Here is a 21,009-nt window from a genome sequence, read left to right on the forward strand (position 1 = left end):
CTATTTTTGTAAATTTATTCAAATAGACAGACTGTGTCATTTAGCATAAGATCCTTGTTATAAAAACATTCGGTTTAACGTTCATTTGGACATTTATGGAATCCTAGTATGCAACCTTGGCGTAAAATAGAAAGGTGCATTTCGATTATGATAAATGTTCATTATCGTCAAATAACCGTTATGCCAAGTGACCTTTGTCAAAAAATCAACCTCTTGTCAAATATCCCGCTTCCTAGCATGTGGACTAGATTCGACAGCCACAGTAAGATTACGAATTGCTATGGTTCTATGCTGATTGCTGATTATTGAAATTGAAAAGGTGTCAATGACAGTTAAAAGATTATTTTCACAAATAGAAATAGAGCGTCTCTGTGTTACATTTTTGCTAAACCATCCATGTTTATGGTAAGATTAATAGATTACATTTCAAATCATTATTTCGCCGATCGCTTACAGTTAGTTAAGATCCGAATTCGTCGTAAACTCAAGACCTAGATCAGATGTCTTAGGTGCACATTTCCTCATCCATAACCTTAGCGATCCATTCGGGCTCGGCTGCGCTGATCTTTTCAATCAAACCGTTTACCTGATAACATAGGCTCTGAATTTGCTTGTCCCATTGGGGCAGGATTTCACGAGCTGCAAAAATAACAAATTAATCTTCTTTTAGGGCAGTAAAATATGTATGATAAAACTCACTTTCGAAGTGGACCACTCCGTCGATCTGATCAATGTATCCATTCATTCGTCCCTCGGTTATCATCTGGCTGGCAATGCGCTCGGCCTTATTCGGAGGGATCTCCAGCAGGGAGCCAAGCTCATCAAATGTGATGTTATTGTACAGCTTGCTAGCCGATAGCAGATTGTGCTCAAAAACGGCACGATCCAATATGGTCGAACCGTCTACGGTGCTCGCCTTCTGGTGAGCTTGCAGCAACGCTTCGAAGTCTTGCAACTCCGACCGACGAATGATGCGATCCAAGTACATCTTTTCCAAAATCGAGTAGGCCGGCAAGTGCTGGCAACGTTCGTCTTTGAACAGTGTCGCCAACATACGAGATCTCTGCTGCCCGGCCGAAGCCAAAACCGTGCAGATAAGTGCCTTCTTCAGGGCGGTCATCCGTTCGCTCTCGTCTACGATAGTACGGTACGACAGCTCATTGTACCGTTGGGCAGCTTCGATGAACTTCCTGCGATAGTCAAGAACGCGAGCGTAGCACACTTTGTAGAGGATTTGCAGTTTTTCATCCTTGGTATCCGCCTGGAGAATGGAAGCACGATTGATGAATGCTTCCGCCTGCACTGGATCCTCATCCTCCAAGTAGAGGCGAGCGATTTTCAGATAAGTTTCCAATTTGTAATCCAACGAGTATGGCCTAAAATAGAACAATGAAGAATTTCAGGCATAATTCATAATTGTTTAACATTTCTTGGAGATACTTATGGGATAATTCTTGAAGAACTTTTAAATATTTTTAAACTTTTATCAAGATCAAGATATTAGAAAGCTTTCTTTTTTGAGAGATTTTTGAGGAATTTAGAATTATTGATGATCTGAGTTTAAGTATATGTGATCATTTCCCCTGCCTTCTACAGCTACGATCAAGATCTCTCTAGGGCTTGCATAATTTCCTGGGTTTGAAGTTGAAATATTAAAAAAAAAATCCAGACAAAATATATCCCAATGAATTCTCTTCCAATTCAAACTTACTTTTGTCCGGTCTCGAGCGGGATGCCACCGAGTACGTTGGCGGCTTCCTTCCAGTTTTGGTTCCGTTCGTATATCCCGGCCAGATGCTGTCGGATGGAAGCAACTTGTTCCTCAAAGGAAATCACACGGGGTTGTACTTTGTCCAGAGTAAAGTGCGACACCGCCTTCGATATATCATCGGGCAGTTTGGCCAGGTGGGTGCTCACGTCGGACAAAATTTGCCGGGAGATTACCAGACTGACATGTTCATTCACAACTGCGAAAGCATAGGTATTATTGATTATCGCTTACCGTTCAAGTTACCAGTAACACTTACTTGCTTCAATAAAAAGTTTGAGTGTGTCCACTAATTCGTTGCCGGTGTTGAGCAGAATTTGGTCTAGCAGACCCCGGTACTTGTCGGCTTGCTCCTTGTGGATTCCGGAAAAGTTGGTAAGAGCAGCGAGTTGATTTCGAAGAGCTGATTGCGAAATGGCCATAGCTAAGCACTATCTCAAAAGTATCGACGTTGGAAAATAACTATTACGCGACTTTACTGAACGCACAGCGTTTACAAAAGCACTCCGTCTGTGAAAATCGAGAAAATGTTACAAGAAAAAAACAAACGACGAGCCAGCGGTAAAACGAGCCAGCGGTGTAAAACTTTTTGTTTGCGTTTTGACTGACACTGCGCGTCAAGTTAGCCCAATTGAACAGTGGTTTCCTCTTTTGGACAAAATTATATAAGCATTTGGCTGCGTCCATCGGCTTTCATGGGCTTCAGCCAGGGAGGGTGCAGGCACGTCAAACTCGAACAAACTACGCCTACCTACCATGCATCGAGCGGGCCTTCCCAAACAACACAATGCGATTTCGCGGGCCATCCCCATCGGCAAAATAAACAGATTTCCAAGCAGGATTCGACCAGGCTTCTGGTCGCGTTGCCAGTCACACTTACACACTCGCAAAAGATGAGCAGTAGGCCTACCTTGCCACGTGCGGGTCCCCTGGCTTCAGCGGCAAGCTTAAAATGAGAAGCTTACTGCCTATGATCGCATAATTGTCCCATATGAATAGGAAACCCAGCAAAGATGGGATCGATATGCGGTCATAGGCAGCATAGGTGCGCTGGTTTCGTTTACGAAGAGATTTGTGCCCTATAAATCAAGAGTAGGTGCCGAAGTCGGCCATTGGCTTTCAAGGGCAAAACAAAACACACGCTAATACTCAGTTACCCAGATTGGTGTCAATGCCAGTTACCCAGATTGAGCAAAACTGCAGTTACTCTAATCTGAGTAAAGGCACCTTTACTCAAATCTGGGTTACCGATGTTGGCGGCAAAATCTGCACTGAGAAAACTGATCTTATGAAGGGCATAAGTTTGTCTTATGAAATTTCGACATAAGAAAATGTTTTGATTTCCATAAGAAATTCTTATGATACAGTAGACGTTCGATAAGTGCAACATGTTTACGTTTCAGTTACCGAATGAAATTCGCTAACTGCAACGACTGACAGCCGTCAAACAGTTGTCAAACGCTGTTGGACGCAGCCAGAATGCACTCAAAAACATCGCAATGCAGCTGTAGTGCATCCGAAAAACATCGCAACTCCGTTGACGTTTTGTTTTTGACAGATAGCGGTGCGATAACTGCAAAATTGTTGCACTTAGCGGACTTGCAGTTAAAAAGCATTGCAGTTAAACCGTTTGCACCGAGCGAACGTCTACTGTATCATTTCATAAGACATCTTCTGAAATATTTTTGCGCAATATAAAACAAAATCGCAACCTGGAATCGAACCAGGGACGTCGAGATCGGAGAACGCGTGCTTTACTCACGGGCCCATCGACGCTTCGAAAGTTGAACGGTTGGAGTGCAATAAAAAGTTTGACCTTTCGGGATCAACGTTTCATAAGAACATTCTTATGAGATTTTTCATAAGACCGCTGTAATGAATTTCTTAAGAAATGTTTGCCTCAGTGTGGGTAACCGGTACCCAGCTCCTCCGGGGCCTTGATTTTGTTAATTTATTTCCAATTTAGATTTTTGATAAAAAGCTCCTAATATCCATGTTCTGTTCATTTACCTGATGCAGGAAAACAGTTCCTCGGAAGAATTTCTCTGTTTTCCCATCATTTATTCGCATATTTTTCGCGGAAACATCCTTAATTTCCAGCGTTCTCCTAACCGCTGCCATAATCTCAAGCCGGAAAATGACAAAGTGCCGATTACCCAGATCTTTACCCAGATTCAAGAAATCTGGGTTTTCGGGTAACCCGGATTTTGATAACTGCTAACAACATGAAAATCCGGGTAGAATCGACCCGGGCGATGGGTAGTTTCAGGTTAGCGTGCATACTGTTACCCACACTCAAAATAATCCAAACGTCAATGCTACGTGAAAAATCACGTAAGCTGCCGTTTTCGTCACTCAACTCAGATTTACCGGACCCACATGGCACTCAAGTTGCGCCTTAGTTAACGACACTGATGTTTGCAGTAAGAGCTACGTGATTTTTCACGTAGCATATTTCCGCCTACTTTTCACGTCAATGCTACGTGGTTGTTGGGTGGAAATGAGTGCTCCACTGCCACTCAAGAATGTAAACAATAATTTCTAACCTAACATTTTAGTTAGCAAGCAGCAGCAGCAGCAATCATCATTCCGTCTTCTCGGGTATCTACAGGTGTTTTTATAACTATTTAATTGTTTGTGGCTTATTGAAAATATTTTGTTGAATTTCAGGAACGCATAGCACCGAAGAACAAGGACCAGAAGCACCGAGCCATGGAGACTAGCGTATGCGGAGTTCAAGCCGAAGTTCATTTTTTTTCTATGTTACCGAAAATTGTGAAAAATTACCTCGAAAATTACAATAAGTATTCATATATAATTGAAATATATCGACACATTATATAAACAGTTTAGCATTCTACTTATATGCACCGTAACATCACCTAATTCCTATCACTTTTTTTGGTTCCTAATTCCGTTCACACCATGCAAAACAAATGGGGTGAACGAAATTAGGAACCGAAAAAAGTGATTGGAATTAGGTTATGTTCCGGTACAACTTTTGAAATGAAAATAATATTAAAAGGATACCAGGCAATAGACCATTCCCGTCTGACCTTACCCCCCTTTTTTATATTTTTCTTCGAAAGACACCTGCTTTTGATGATTATTACCGCTTTCAGATTTTTTTTATATGTACTCTTGATTTTCATACAATTTTTTGAAAACTGGGAAATTCACCACATTTTGAAATAAAAATCGCCATGCGAAGTAATTTTTGGCTATTTTTGGCAACCCTGAAATGGTGATCTTTTTTTTCACCTCAGAAAATGTGCAACGTCTGGGACCCCTTTTTTTTGTTTACATCAGAAATGTCAAACTGTGCTTCTCCGCGACCCAATCGATTTCATCGGCGATAACCGGCAAAACGCAGACGTAAAAATCCGGAAAATCCTCGTGAAAACCTCTCGTATAGGTATCATCTATTTTGATCAAGTGATATATTGACTATACAGTAACTTCTGATTCCTTTTTTTCCAGTGAAATAATCCGACGAGTTGTCACCGCCGGGTGGGAAGTGATGAACAAATTAAGACGGATAGTTCCGGTGTTGATGGATGAGCAGGAAGTGGCCCTATACGGAGAGTACGATGTTGGATGAGTGCCAACTTTCAGCGGCTCTCTAGTGATAGCTGTTACGGCAACGGTCCGTGAGTCCATTGAGCGGGTTCCTCCCGACACCTGCCGTCAATAACTACACATTTTCGGGAGCTACGTTATTTTTGGTAAAAGTCATCACCAAGCAAAGGAGCTGCTGCGTGGCCTCTTTTTTTCGTCGCGAAAGTTCCAATTCCGGAAGAAAGTGTTGTGGACGGCAATTACTCTGTCCATCTTCCTGGTATGCTGTCAGCTATCGCAGTTCGGCATTATGAGCTCGGATTCGGCCGATCCGTTCGACTGGATTCGTGTCATTTTGGGTTGGAAGCACTGATGGAGCTGGGTATTTCGCCGCGAGTTTCGCCGATTGTCACTGCCGGACTGATTATGCAGCTGCTGGCCGGAGCAAAGTTCATCGAAGTTGGTGACACCCCGAAGGATTGGGCGCTGTTTAACGGAGACCAGAAGATATTCGGACTTTGGACGAATGAATATCACGATCAGACGGGCCATTGTGTACGTCATAACCGGAATGTACGGCGACCTGGCCGAGATCGATTAAGTCCGCGGCTTGCGGGAAGCTTTTTAACGCCATAATCTGCCCAATTTTATGAACCTGCTGGCCACGGTGTTCGTTTTTGCGGTGGTCATATACTTCCCGGGCTTCCCAAGCTGTTCTACACGAACATCCCTATTATTCTGTAGTCGGCGCTGGATTGGAATCATGTCATTTAACAGATGTTGGCGGTGAAATTCCACGGCAACTTTATCGTAAATCTTCTGGAAACGTGGTCCGACGTTAGCGGCTCGTGCCTACACGATCGATGACCTTTGCAACTACCTCTCGTCCCCGGAAAGCCTCTCGCATATCCTGCAGGATCTACGCCCTGCTCTACATCGTGTTCACCTGGATCTACGTGTAAGGCAGTTCGGACAAGGACGTCGCCAAGGAGCTCAAGGAACAACAGATATGATCACGCGTGGCCACCGGGAAAGTTCGATGATCCACGAACTGAACCGATACATCCCGACGGCAGCCACTTTCGGTGGGCTGTGCACCGGTGACGGTCGTTTTCATGGAAGCGATTGGGTATGGAACCGGTATCCTGCTGGCCGTGATCATTATCTACCAATACTTCGTCAAGGAGCAGAGCGAGATGCACGGTATGGGAACGCCGCTGTTCTAGAGTGGACCACTCCTCTCGAAATTCATAGTCAATCAACATTATTTTTCAAAGGGAGTTGCGCCCTGCTTCTGGGAAATGGTTTCATGGGGAATGGAATTTAGAGAAACGGGTTCGGGGAATGTTAAGGAATTGTACATATCAATTCGCATCTTGCACTTATGTTTTCACATACATATATTTCAGTAATAAATTTTGAAAACGACGTATAATCAATGGTGTAGCATTGATTATACGTCGTTTTCAAAATTTGTTACTGATTTAATGTAATAAATCAACATCAACAATCATTGCTTTTCTTGTGACTGACTTATTATTGATATTCAATAGCTTTAAGGAATACATTTTTAATCATCAATTATAATCACTAATCAAAGTAATTTAAATCCTAATAAATAATCATTTTGTCATTTAACCCTTTCAATTCGACGACTTTGAATGACTATTTCTATTCCAAAAAAGCTTTCCAGAAAAAAGTTCTTGAAGGTAAGTTGTTGCAATTGGTTTAACTTTCAAATGAAAATAAAAAATGTTGTAAATTAATAGTATTTTGGGTTTTTATCTATCGTTTCACGAGTGAAACAAGTGCCGTGCCATGCCCTAATACCGAGTGCCTTCTAATACTGTGTATTTGATCAAAAACTCGAATATTTTACAAGGTGTATAATTTTCTTTACTGAGTAACTCACCCTCATTCTTGTTTACGGGCGTATCCGCTTTCGAACGTATTTGGTTCGTTCGAATCCGTACCCCATTTGATTTTGCTGGCGTAAACGGGAATGCGGACGATTTTCGTTCGAAAGTGGATTCGATCGAAAACAAGAATGAGGGTGACTAGTTAAAACTCAAGGTTGTTAAAACGTTAGCATATTGAACCATTTGTAGTACGGCGTGACAAATTTGACATAATATTTATGAACACAAGTAAACAAAAATATTGATTAAATGTGAGTGACCAGTACTAATGCACGGTATTATTAATTCACGGTATTATAGTACTAATGCATGGCAACTTTTGAGTTCCAAATACAGTGGAAGAATATCTCAAGAACCACAGGAGCAATTCTTAAGTTCTAAGTGGTTTGCGTCACCTCGCAATCTGGAAGGACATGGTGAACCTTGTGAGCGACAAATTCTGATGAAACTAAAGAGTAAAGATCTTGTAGACCACTGATGTAAATTTTAAAGTTCCAAGTATTTTACGTCACCTCGCAATCTGGGAGGACATGGTGAACCTTCTGAGCGACAAATTATGATAAAACTAAAGAACATCTCGTGGGCCTCTGATGTATTCTTTAAAGTTCCAAGTGTTTTGCGTCACCTCGCAATCTGGGTGGACATGGTGAACCTTGTGAGCGACAAATTATGTCGCGACAAGTATTTTGCGTCACCTCGCAATCTGGGAAGACATGGTGAACCTTCTGAGCGACAAATTCTAATCAAACTGAAGAATATCTCGTCGACCACTGATGTAATTCTTGAAGTTCCAAGTATTTTACGTCACCTCGCAATCTGGGAGGACATGGTGAATCTTGTGAGCGACAAATTATGATAAAACTAAAGAACATCTCGTGGGCCTCCGATGTATTTCTTAAAGTTTAAAGCATTTTGCGTCACCTCGCAATCTGGGAGGACATGGTGAACCTTCTGAGCGACAAATTCTAATCAAACTGAAGAATATCTCGTCGACCACTGATGTAATTCTTAAAGTTCCAAGTATTTTACGTCACCTCGCAATCTGGGAGGACATGGTGAACCTTATGAGCGACAAAATATGATAAAACTAAAGAACACCTCGTGGGCTTCCGATGTATTTCTTAAAGTTCAAAGTATTTTGCGTCACCTCGCAATCTGGGTAGACATGGTGAACCTTCTGAGCGACAAATTATGATAAAATTAAAGAACATCTCGTGGGCCACTGATGTATTCTTTAAAGTTCCAAGTGTTTTGCGTCACCTCGCAATCTGGGAAGACATGGTGAACCTTATGAGCGACAAATTATGATTAAACTGAAGAATATCTTGTCAACCACTAATGTAACTCTTGAAGTTCCAAGTATTTTGCGTCACCTCGCAACCTCGGAGGACATGATGAACCTTCTGAGCGACTTATTCTGATCAAATGAGAGAATATTTTGTGAATATATGAAATATGCGACACCTCGTATCTCAAGAGGACTTGGTGATCCTTTGTTCTCAAAACATTTGATTGCAGGTCAAAATCATTTGAACAGTTTGTTAAAAAATAATATTTGAAATCAAAATTAAACGAATTATATATCACCTTGCAACTTTTGGAGGACATGGTGAGTCATCTGTGTTTGGAAAACTTCTTAAAACAAGTAAGGATCATTCGAACCTCTTGAGTTGCGCGGTAACGCATATTAGCACCCAAGAGGACTTGGTGATCTTTCTTCGTTCTCAAATATTCTGGTCAGAGTATTTAAACTGTTGCAACTAATTACAAAAAAATATACTTACTTGTTATGCTTACTACCGACTTCCTACTCACTTCGTAGATTTGGCCATGCATTCAATAGTCTTGTACAGGACCCCCCGGTGTAATTTCGGAATGTTTTCAAGTACTCATTAAAACTCCCCACCCACAACAGTACTATTTATTGACAAAGAAAATAATAAATATGAATACCTACAACATTAACAATAACAAAACAATAAGACCTAACTCCGTTTGGGTAACCACCCACATTGATTCCGTTGACCTGATGTGATGGGTGGTGAAGGTTTGAACATGTTTGCCACTGCAACGGATTTTAAAATGATTAAAAGGATCAGTACGTAAGGTAAACAAAAGTTTTCTGATTAATTAAGAAAAAATAACATACAATCACTGATAATTTTTCCCCAATAAAATTTGGTTTGCAAATAATATTGAAAAAAATAAATATCATCGATGGTTCAATTATGTAAAAAATATTAATTTATCAGCTTGGTTAAACAAGTTAACAATGATTATATGTAAGAGCAAGATAGGTCAGGTCAGGTGTTACTAACTCTGGAAGAGCACTCCGAGCCGAAAAGCAGGTTCTCGGTCAAATGAAGAACAATTGTTTAACCCTCCAATAGTCGATTTCTTCACCTCCGCTTAACTTGTAAACCTGCCATAATTAAATTAATATCGATTTTTGCGGCTTAACCAGCCGAATGAAAGTTTTACTTATTTGCAATAGCTAGACTTTACAAATACTGGCGTGAGTGAGAAATGGACAAATTGAAGGGAAATTTGCGAAAAAGTTACTCGTTCTCTCGGTGAGAATTGAACCCATTAAAGTTGAATTAAAGTGGGGAGTGGCGCCACTATTGTTGAATTACGAATATAGGTACCAGTAAAATCGTAAGCCAGCAATAGTGGATTCACTCACCACTTTAATTCAACTTTAACAGTTTAGTAGCGAACATTGTAATTGCTCAATCCACACCCAGGCCGACAACTGTCAGCCCATCTGCTTGTAGGCAGATGTGGACCTACTACTTTAACAGTTTAGTAGCGAACATTCAAATAAACAAAAAATATTACAACCGGTTGAGAACTGATTCCGCAATTATTAGAGACGAACCAGCCAAGGGCTGAAACCTGAAAGTCTCTTTAATAAAGACAAATCAATCAATCAATGATTCCGCAATCGTAGTCACCGCCTCGACGTTTTTGGAAAAAACGTGTTTCCGAGATAATCGCGTTTAAAGTTTCAAAAATACACTACGCGCCCATAAGGGAGCGCACGCTATATCTTTGCTTCTACTGCTTGGATCTCTATGGATATTTGACACACCTTTCATAAGAACAAGAACTCATACTTTAAGATAAAAGAATAAAATAAAAAATGCATTTTCCCAACATCATTTCGGTACTTTCATTTCCAGTGGGGTGGGACTTACTTAGCAGAAGCAAATTTTTGACATAATATTTATGATATTAAGAGTTTTTCATACCTGATAATAAATAGACGGGTCCAAACGAAGAGAGGGCGCCGATATCCGGTTATCAAAACGCTGCATGTCGACCTCGACGAGGACGAGGAAGAGTAAAAGTTTGTCTGAAAGTGCTAATCAAGAGTCAAGAGAAAGGCTTTTAATAATTACAAGGATATTACCTGATGCTGCTGCAGGATGGTGTGTAAATCAAGGTGTAAGCACTATTCTGAGCTAGAAACGCGCGTTGTACTGAGCAAGCGTTGCCAAAAGGAGTCAGTACATGAGTGGTTGAGCTGCGGCTGCGGCCATTGCATACCTCGGCTCGGAACATCGGATGAAATAGACGATGAAAGACGAAGACAGGAGAAATAATTCCCGATCTCGTTTCGGCAGTGTATTTGTTGATCCGGTTACGTCCTCGTTCCGGTTACAAGCGGTCTCGATCATCTACTGTTGGATCCATTCAGGGTCGTTTCATTCAGAGCCGCTCACGCAGCCGGAACCACACTCGGTAGACTGCGTCGCAGTTCTTACCGCTCAAGCTCCCTTTCCGGTTTTTGTTGATGCACTGGTTCTCGCAGCTATTTCCCGGGCACAGAAGAGCCTGAAACACACTGGAAATCTCGCCGGAAACAAATATCTCCAATTTCACACGCGAACGCACTGTACCGTTTTCCACTTTCAATGAATTTTCTATCTTCTGACGACGGACATGGACATCCACTTCTTTTGGTGCGCGTGGAAAACCAAAACAAAACAACTTTGAAAACGTCTGACAGTAAGCAGCTGATTAGAAATTCACCACGTCGTTGAGGCCGAACCGCATAGGAGAGAAAGGGGTCTAGCGAAAATCGTGGGGAAATAATGTTTAGGAGATTGTAGGGCTAATCAATACTTCGCACGTTTTTCATTGTTTTTCAATAGTTAGAGGCTTCAAAACGTATGGGTTCCTTGGGAAAGTTTGCTCAATAAATTGACAGAAAGCCGTAGAGCACATAAAATTTTTTGACGGGAATGGTCTATTACCATTAAACGCCTCCAGTAAAATTTATCTATACTTCCACGTACCTGTTACGTGAAATCTAAGTGACCTTGAGATACGAGGAATTGAGTTCCGTCACTCACAATCCACGTAGCTGTTACGTGGAAAGTGCGATGGAAAAAAAATTACGTATGTTTTCACGTACCAACGACGTGAAGAATTTTCAGAGTGCATCTTTGTTTCGGTAGCGCAACTACCGAACTGATGATGTTTACCTTTTTTTACATACCTGTTGGGGGAATTATTTTATTTTTCCTACTTACAACCCACATCCGACAATTTTTTTAAGTGGGAATGGTAGAACTTTCAATTCCCTCGGAGGCACGTACATTAGTTTTGCATTTTGTTCCACCATTTCCGTGAAAAATGAGATCCGGCTTGTGCAAGTGAGGAGTTGAGGTTAGAATTGTGAGATATTCTAGGTTAGATTTGCTATCCACTTCGCCTGAGCGATTTTCAGACCCAGAAATATCGTACAGTAGACGTTCGGTCGGAGCAAACGGTTTAACTGCAATGCTTTTTAACTGCAAGTCCGGTAAGTGCAACAAATTTGCAGTTATCGCACCGCCAAACGTCAAAATGGTGCGCCATGTTAGCCCTAATGAACAGTCGAATGAATTTTTCGTTCATTTTACGTCAATTCATGGCTTGTTGACACTGTCAGGCGTTGCAGTTATCGGATTTTCGTTCGCTAAGTGAAACGTAAACATGTTGCAGTTATCGAACGTCTACTGTACTGCCATAACCCGCCCAAAAGTGATGTACACCCAAAAAAATATTCACCTTAGGTTTACGTGAAAGCATACATAGATTTTTTCCACAGTACTTTTCACGTAAAACTAACTAGGGAGTCCAGTAATGCAAAGCCAGCCAAATCCTGGTTCATTACAGTAGACATTCGGTCGGTGCAAACGGTTTAACTGCAATGCTTTACAGTAGACGTTCGATAACTGCAACATGTTTACGTTTCACTTAGCGAACAAAAATCCGATAACTGCAACGCCTGACAATGTCAAAAACCCATCAACTGACGTTAAATGTGTTGAACGAAGCGGACAGGTACGCAGCGGAATCACGTTGAAACGCGAATAAACTACCGTGAAACTCGGATTATTACCGCGAGAAAAAAAAAAACTCGAGCGTGCCGTACACAAATCGTAAAACGTATATTGAAAAATATAATCATTTGTAAATAAAAGCTTTGGTTTACTACTAATACTATTACTGTTTACTGTTGTCATTCTTAAGAGGTGCACAAAACGGAACGTCAAAATGCGCACCAGTGGTGTCGGCGAATAGGTCGACTAGAGGGGGTTCGGCATTAAGGTCGAAATACTGGGACACCGTTGCATTTCCGCCAACACTCCTCCTCAACGGTTGGCCCTTAACCTTCGAAGAACCCATACAGCTCTCCAGAAACGATGTTGCTCTTCTTCTCCAGACGTAACAGTCACGATGTTGTCTATCCTTGGCAAAGTATCGGCATAAATACTTTTCACTGCTTCACCGCTTCCATCTGATTCCTTCACAGTCTACATTGCAATACCGCTTGCATCTTCTTGTGACCCCTCCTCGTCCCTTGGTGGATCCTCTGCAAACGACCAACTTGCATCAAAGAACTGTTCGGGCTCACCTTGATCATCTTGGCCATCATCCGGATCACTTAACACCATGCTCTCTGTGGGCTTCACAGTCACCGACGATTCTTCTCGTTGTACAGCCACCTCCTCCTGGCGGCTAACTTCTTCCAGCTTGGCATGTCGAGGTATTTTGCTTCCTTCCGTGCTATCGCCATTCTTCACCAGCGCTCCTTCAGCAGAATGTCCAACAAAATGTTCACTCACCGCTATCGAGGCTCGATGTTGAAATTTTCGGCGTCGCCGACGTTTCCCGTTGTAGCCTCCAACTGCTTTCAGCGCATGCTCAGCCGTCCTCAGTTGGTATAAACTGCCTTGGCGATCTCCCTTCACTATAACGTCTCCGGCTGCAGTCACGATGTCGCAATCGTTTCTCCGGAACAACACCACGAACCCCTTCGACGTCAGCACTTTAACGGATATCAGTCCACTTTTCAGCGCCGGGACGTACAACACTTTCTCCAGAGTGACGTCAACCGCTCCTCCGCATCCGTTCACGCCATTCAACTTCACTGTTCCACATCCAGCTGATTTCACACATTCTCCATCCGCCAAAACTACGTCGCAAACATCATCGTCATCAATTGTTACAAAGCATCGCTTATCACCACACATATGGGCACTCGCACCACTGTCTATGACCCATCCGCTCGACCACCGGACACCATTCGTTAAAAACAAAACGGCACTTCTGTCCTGCACTGCAGCTTGTTTTGCGGTCGACAGTTCGCTCTTCTTCTTCCCACTTTCTTCTTCGTTTTTCTTTTGCAGAATCGGACAATCACGCTTCACATGCCCCTTTTCTTTGCAATAAAAGCATCTCCAATTGGATGGATTCCGATTGCTGAAACTTTTCAGCGCCTTCAGTTCACTGCTTGAATGGTTACTATTCACTGATCGCTCCTTCCGACGTACGAACTCGTCGAGAAGCTTCGACTTAACCAACACTAGCGTTAGATCCGCATCCGGTCTACTCTCGAGAGCAGTAACGAGTCCAGAATACGAATCTGGAAGGCTTCTCAGTATCATCGCCACTTTCAACGAATCTGACAGCTCCTGCCCAGCTTGCGTTAAACGATCAAATAGTTCTTCTATCTCAAACAGATGACACTCGAGATCACCATCTTCCAGCAGGTTCAAATTGCACAACCGTTTCAACAAGGACACTCGGGATGTAACTGTCACCTTCTCGTGATACTGCTTCAAACTATTCCAAAAAACCATGGCACTTGCTGCTGTTCTGATCAATCCATACTGATTCTCTTCGATGCACAGACCCATCGTCGCACGAGCCTTCTTATCGTCCTTCTCCCACTGGCCGGGATTCACTGCCGGCTTCGGAGATTCGATCACGTACCAGAGGTCTTCCCTCGTAAGCAGCATCTCCATTCGAAACTTCCATGTTTGCCAGTTGTGATTATTCAACTGGACAAACTTGTTCAGCGCCTCCATTGCTGCTGGCCTTTCGAAAATTGCACAAGCGCCGCACAAACGACCGTCACTTTCTCCGCTTTTTCCGAACCGTTTACACTGTTTTCCGCGAAACCTTCACTGGGCACATTACCTGTTGAACGAAGCGGACAGGTACGCAGCGGAATCACGTTGAAACGCGAATAAACTACCGTGAAACTCGGATTATTACCGCGAGAAAAAAAAAACTCGAGCGTGCCGTACACAAATCGTAAAACGTATATTGAAAAAATATAATCATTTGTAAATAAAAGCTTTGGTTTACTACTAATACTATTACTGTTTACTGTTGTCATTCTTAAGAGGTGCACAAAACGGAACGTCAAAATGCGCACCAGTGGTGTCGGCGAATAGGTCGACTAGAGGGGGTTCGGCATTAAGGTCGAAATACTGGGACACCGTTGCATTTCCGCCAACAAAATGAACGTGAACTTCATCCGATTGTTCATTTGGGCTAACATGGCGCACCATTCTGACATTTGGCGGTGCGATAACTGCAAATTTGTTGCACTTATCGGACTTGCAGTTAAAAAGCATTACAGTTAAACCGTTTGCACCGACCGAACGTCTACTGTATAACTGCAAGTCCGGTAAGTGCAACAAATTTGCAGTTATCGCACCGCCAAACGTCAAAATGGTGCGCCATGTTAGCCCTAATGAATAGTCGAATGAATTTTTCGTTCATTTTACGTCAATTGACGGTTTGTTGACACTGTCAGGCGTTGCAGTTATCGAATTTTCGTTCGCTAAGTGAAACGTAAACATGTTGCAGTTATCGAACGTCTACTGTATATACAGTTGCCAGATAATAATAATGTGATTTTCTAGTTTATTACCTACAGCTGTCAGATGATTATTACGTGATTTTGTTGATAAACTTTAAATACATTTCCATGATATTACTTGTGATCCTTGGATGATTATTCAGTGAGTTGTTATGCTTTCTTATGTATTATATATTCGCTACAAAATCGGAATTTTCGTCATTTATTTGTTATTTTATTAAAATACTCACAACCTTTTTCATGATTCATAACAATTTTTTATGAAACAAATACAGTAGACATTCGGTCGGTGCAAACGGTTTAACTGCAATGCTTTATAACTGCAAGTCCGGTAAGTGCAACAAATTTGCAGTTATCGCACCGCCAAACGTCAAAATGGTGCGCCATGTTAGCCCTAATGAATAGTCGAATGAATTTTTCGTTCATTTTACGTCAATTGACGGTTTGTTGACACTGTCAGGCGTTGCAGTTATCGAATTTTCGTTCGCTAAGTGAAACGTAAACATGTTGCAGTTATCGAACGTCTACTGTACATTTGTTCGGTGGAACTGACGGCGAGTGTAACCTGCCTTCTTTCGTTGGACTCTTGGAGGTTGGCTTTCTTCGACAACCGTACTCTTTTCACGTAGTTCTTCCTCCAGATACGAGTTCGCTTCTCCTTCTCAGATTGGAATTCCTGCAGAACGACTTCAATGAGAATTTAGAAATGCTCTTCCAAATCGGATGCTGTTGTTTACAACAGTTGTGCTTTCTGTGTTTCCTGTAAATAGAAAGTAATGATAGGTTTTTTTATTTGAAACCTAAATATTTACGCCAAAGAACTTACGTTTTGTTTCTTACATGAGCTGATACGCGTAAAAAAGATGTTCATGTTCGTATTTTCCCAGGGGCATTCCTTCAAATCTTGCATCAGGGAAAGCGTCACCAGTTCGTGTAATCCAATGGAGCACTTCGGAATACAGTAGACATTCGGTCGGTGCAAACGGTTTAACTGCAATGCTTTATAACTGCAAGTCCGGTAAGTGCAACAAATTTGCAGTTATCGCACCGCCAAACGTCAAAATGGTGCGCCATGTTAGCCCTAATGAATAGTCGAATGAATTTTTCGTTCATTTTACGTCAATTGACGGTTTGTTGACACTGTCAGGCGTTGCAGTTATCGAATTTTCGTTCGCTAAGTGAAACGTAAACATGTTGCAGTTATCGAACGTCTACTGTAGTTGAATTTTTCTTTTGAAAGTACATTACGCTTAATTCCAGACACTTACGTTTGAAAATAACCAGCAAATCGCGAGAAATAATTATAAGTCTGGAAGGAAGTTCAGCGCCATGATGATTTTTGGTAGTTTTTTTTTTCACACTGGAAAGTCACATAATCACAATATGAAACATTACCTACGTGACAAATCACGTAGCATAGACATTAGTATGGTACACGCTTGTATGGAAAAAATAAATCCTCGCTCCAGTCGCGTTTTCAGATCCCATTTAGGTCCCATATGAACTGTACAAAATTTCAGCGCAATCGGTGAAACTATAATTTAGCGCAAGCGGTTCAAAGTTTTCATAGTATTTACTATGGGAAAAGTTACACTTTCAGATAAAAAATCCCAGAGGTCGTCCCTTGTCTCCTTAATTCAAATCGATCAATGATTCTTGTAGAAAAATCAATTATGAAACTTTCCTTCGAAGACCGCAAAACAATTGGATGCTTGTGGAAAAAGTTATTGATTTATTACCGATTAGTGATCCAACGAACGGCTTTTTGTTTTATTTTATCAGCAGCACTGCTGCTGCCGTTGTTGCATGGGGTGGCGGGAGGCATCACCACCCCCAGAAACAGCAGCAGCCAAGGCAGCAGCTACAGTGCTGCTAATAAAACAAAACAAAAAGCCGTTCATTGGATCACTAATCGGTAATAAATCAATAACTTTTAACACAAGCATCCAATTGTTTTGCGGTCTTCGAAGGAAAGTTTCATAATTGATTTTTCTACAAGAAACATTGATCGATTTGAATTAAGGAGACAAGGGACGACCTTTGGGATTTTTTATCTGAAAGTGTAACTTTTCCCATAGTAAATCCTATGAAAACTTTGAACCGCTTGCGCTAAATTATAGTTTCACCAATTGCGCTGAAATTTTGCACAGTTCATATGGGACCTAAATGGGATCTAAAAAGTCGACTGGAGCGAGGATTCGATATTTGTCCCATACTAATAGACATGATGGCATGTGGCTCGAACAGGAATATCACGTAGTACAGTAGACGTTCGGTCGGTGCAATCGGTTTAACTGCAATGCTTTTTAACTGCAAGTCCGGTAAGTGCAACAATTTTGCAGTTATCGCACCGCTATCCGTCAAAACGGTGCGCCAGGTTAGCCCAAATAACCAATCGAATGAATTTCTCGTTCATTTAACGTCAATTGATGGGTTGTTGACGCCTATCTGACGTTGCAGTTATCGAATTTTATTCGCTAAGTGAAACGTAAACATGTTGCAGTTATCGAACGTCTACTGTAATAACGAACTAATTAGTGGCTTTTATTGGAATCAGATAATTTGGAAATAAGGAAAGCAAATTTCAACTCAAGTGAAGATTCACGTACATCTAACGGGAATATTTTTTTGCGTGTAGATATGCTTCGTTTGTCTGGTGGTCAAAAACAAAAGAGGCTATCACACAATTGATGTCAGAGGCGACGCGTGGTCTGGTAAGGGACTTGTTTGACATTGGGAATAAACTGTCCATGATCGCATGGACGTTCGTTCGGTGCAAACGGTTTAACTGCAATGCTTTCTAACTGCAAGTCCGGTAAGTGCAACAAATTTGCAGTTATCGCACCGCCAAACGTCAAAGTGGTGCGCCATGTTAGCCCTCATGAACAGTCGAATGAATTTTTCGTTCATTTTACGTCAATTGACGGCTTGTTGACACTGTCAGGCGTTGCAGTTATCGAATTTTCGTTCGCTAAGTGAAACGTAAACATGTTGCAGTTATCGAACGTCTACTGTACTTGGATTTTGCAAGTATCAACATAAAATGTCTAAGTTTCTAAATACAGTAGACATTCGGTCGGTGCAAACGGTTTAACTGCAATGCTTTATAACTGCAAGTCCGGTAAGTGCAACAAATTTGCAGTTATCGCACCGCCAAACGTCAAAATGGTGCGCCATGTTAGCCCTAATGAATAGTCGAATGAATTTTTCGTTCATTTTACGTCAATTGACGGTTTGTTGACACTGTCAGGCGTTGCAGTTATCGAATTTTCGTTCGCTAAGTGAAACGTAAACATGTTGCAGTTATCGAACGTCTACTGTATGTAAGTTCAATTCCCAATTTAGGAAATGATTGCAAAAAAATAAACATGAACAGCAAGAGTGGGGTGGCGTTAAAGTGGCTGTTATTTCTAGGTTTTTTTGGGTGACGATGACGTATCGATAAAGCAGAACCCACTATTTTTATATCGATGTATCTTCAAAAATCTTTATCAATCGCTAACGAAGTGACTTTGTTTTTATTTAAATTTTTTTAAGAAACGATGACGATCGCTATCGATTTTTGATATGAACGTCTTTAAAGATCGTTATAAAGAAATGTAAAGATTTTTAAAGAAATGGTTGACCGGGTGATTTTTAACATGGGGAAGCATACCCGGATAAAAACTAACCATAGGGTGTTTGGTGAAAACCATTCCTGCACCATACAGTGTACCAGCTACAATAAAGTGTATTGTAATCAAATTACCAGTCGGCTGTATGTCTGAAATAGACGTAAAAACTTGAAGTATTTTTAGGCAAAGTACGTTTAATTGGCAAATTGAGAGATAAATTTGTGAAAAAAAAATACCACTTGTTTTGGTGGGATTCGAACCCACGACTCCGTTATCGCTAGTCCGGCGTTTTAACCAACTAAGCTACAGAACAAGTTACAACTCTGCAGAATAGAAAGTCAAACTGGATTCGAAGCACCACCCTAAACCGGGTCCGTCTTTCACAACTTTATCTCTCTTTCGGCTCTTAGATGCCAATCTCCCGCACTCTCGCGGCCTACGAACAACAAGTGTCCACCAATCAACGTTTGTCAAGTTGTAAATATTTTGGTTTTTATTCACGCACACCAATACAACTGCACCGAAAATGTTCGTTTTTGCAGTGAAAAGTGTAGCACGAAGCGGTGTAGCACCACCGCAAAAACGAAAACGACATGCGTTGAGCGCTCATCGAACAAAAATCCGATAACTGCAACGCCTGACAATGTCAAAAACCCATCAACTGACGTTAAATGAACGTGAACTTCATCCGATTGTTCATTTGGGCTAACATGGCGCACCATTCTGACATTTGGCGGTGCGATAACTGCAAATTTGTTGCACTTTTCGGACTTGCAGTTAAAAAGCATTACAGTTAAACCGTTTGCACCGACCGAACGTCTACTGTACCCCCCACTCATACTAAACGATCGGATTTTTCGATCGTTTAGTACGAGTAGGTGGTACAGTAGACGTTCGATAACTGCAACATGTTTACGTTTCACTTAGCGAACGAAAATTCGATAACTGCAACGCCTGACAGTGTCAACAAACCGTCAATTGACGTAAAATGAACGAAAAATTCATTCGACTATTCATTAGGGCTAACATGGCGCACCATTTTGACGTTTGGCGGTGCAATAACTGCAAATTTGTTGCACTTACCGGACTTGCAGTTATAAAGCATTGCAGTTAAACCGTTTGCACCGACCGAATGTCTACTGTACTACCGCTCTCACTTACAATACAACGTTCGGTTTTTCTACTGTATTTTTTATTCGGGTAGCAAACACCTACTTTGCACGGTTGCTGTTCGGCATTCCTGCAACATGCCCTGCCCACCGTATCCGTCCAGCTTTTGCCACTTTCAGGATGGTCAGAGTGTCGTAGAGTGCAGCGAGCTCGTGGTTCATTCTTCGTCGCCACACACCGTTCTCCTGCGAGCCGCCGAAGATTATCCATAGCACGCGTCTATCGAAAACTCCGAGTGCTTGCAGGTCCTTCTCGAGTATCGTCCACGTCTCGTGTCCGGCCTTATTAGCGTCTTGTACATGGTACAATTGGTGCGGGGAGATCATTAGCGGCGTGCAGGAGCACGGTCTGTGGCGGCGAAGAATGAACCACGAGCACACTGTGCTATACGGCAAACCAAGCATCCAGAAGGTGGGCAGCAGGGACGAAAGTCCTGGGGCCTGACGCACCCCCCTATTGCGAGTCAGCCGCGTAGTTGCCGGCTAAGAATAGGACTACAGTAGACGTTCGATAACTGCAACATGTTTACGTTTCACTTAGCGAACGAAAATTCGATAACTGCAACGCCTGACAGTGTCAACAAACCGTCAATTGACGTAAAATGAACGAAAAATTCATTCGACTATTCATTAGGGCTAACATGGCGCACCATTTTGACGTTTGGCGGTGCGATAACTGCAAATTTGTTGCACTTACCGGACTTGCAGTTATAAAGCATTGCAGTTAAACCGTTTGCACCGACCGAATGTCTACTGTACTAACCTCAATTCAAGGTGTCAAGCGACCCGTGCTGAGGAATGAGTGATCGAG

At 41.9% G+C, this 21,009-nt stretch overlaps 1 protein-coding gene and 1 pseudogene across 1 annotated transcript; one reads left to right on the plus strand and one right to left on the minus strand.

Moving 5' to 3' along the window:
• Window positions 1-374: 374 nt before the first annotated feature.
• LOC109420154 (COP9 signalosome complex subunit 4) lies at window positions 375-2,331 on the minus strand. Its single transcript, XM_019694479.3, has 4 exons — window positions 2,028-2,331; window positions 1,712-1,967; window positions 700-1,376; window positions 375-639 (listed from the first exon to the last, which is right to left on the minus strand). The coding sequence occupies exons 1-4, from the start codon at window positions 2,188-2,190 to the stop codon at window positions 506-508; spliced, it is 1,230 nt and encodes a 409-aa protein (XP_019550024.1). The 5' UTR covers window positions 2,191-2,331; the 3' UTR covers window positions 375-505.
• Window positions 2,332-5,469: 3,138 nt separating this feature from the next.
• LOC109431362 (protein transport protein Sec61 subunit alpha-like 1) lies at window positions 5,470-6,552 on the plus strand (annotated as a pseudogene).
• The last annotated feature ends 14,457 nt before the right edge of the window (window positions 6,553-21,009 follow it).

Source organism: Aedes albopictus, chromosome 2, assembly GCF_035046485.1.
Source record: "Aedes albopictus strain Foshan chromosome 2, AalbF5, whole genome shotgun sequence".
In the NCBI taxonomy this organism is placed as follows: Eukaryota; Metazoa; Arthropoda; class Insecta; order Diptera; family Culicidae; genus Aedes; species Aedes albopictus.

What these genes read in the sequence shown, in the direction of transcription:
- LOC109420154 (XM_019694479.3), bottom strand. Translation starts at nt 2,190, where the DNA reads ATGGCCATTTCGCAATCAGCTCTTCGAAATCAACTCGCTGCTCTTACC. An exon ending in CAAACTTTTTATTGAAGCAA is followed by an intron (nt 1,968 to 2,027) that starts GTAAGTGTTACT and finishes ATGCTTTCGCAG; the next exon opens with TTGTGAATGAACATGTCAGT. An exon ending in CGGAGTGGTCCACTTCGAAA is followed by an intron (nt 640 to 699) that starts GTGAGTTTTATC and finishes TTATTTTTGCAG; the next exon opens with CTCGTGAAATCCTGCCCCAA.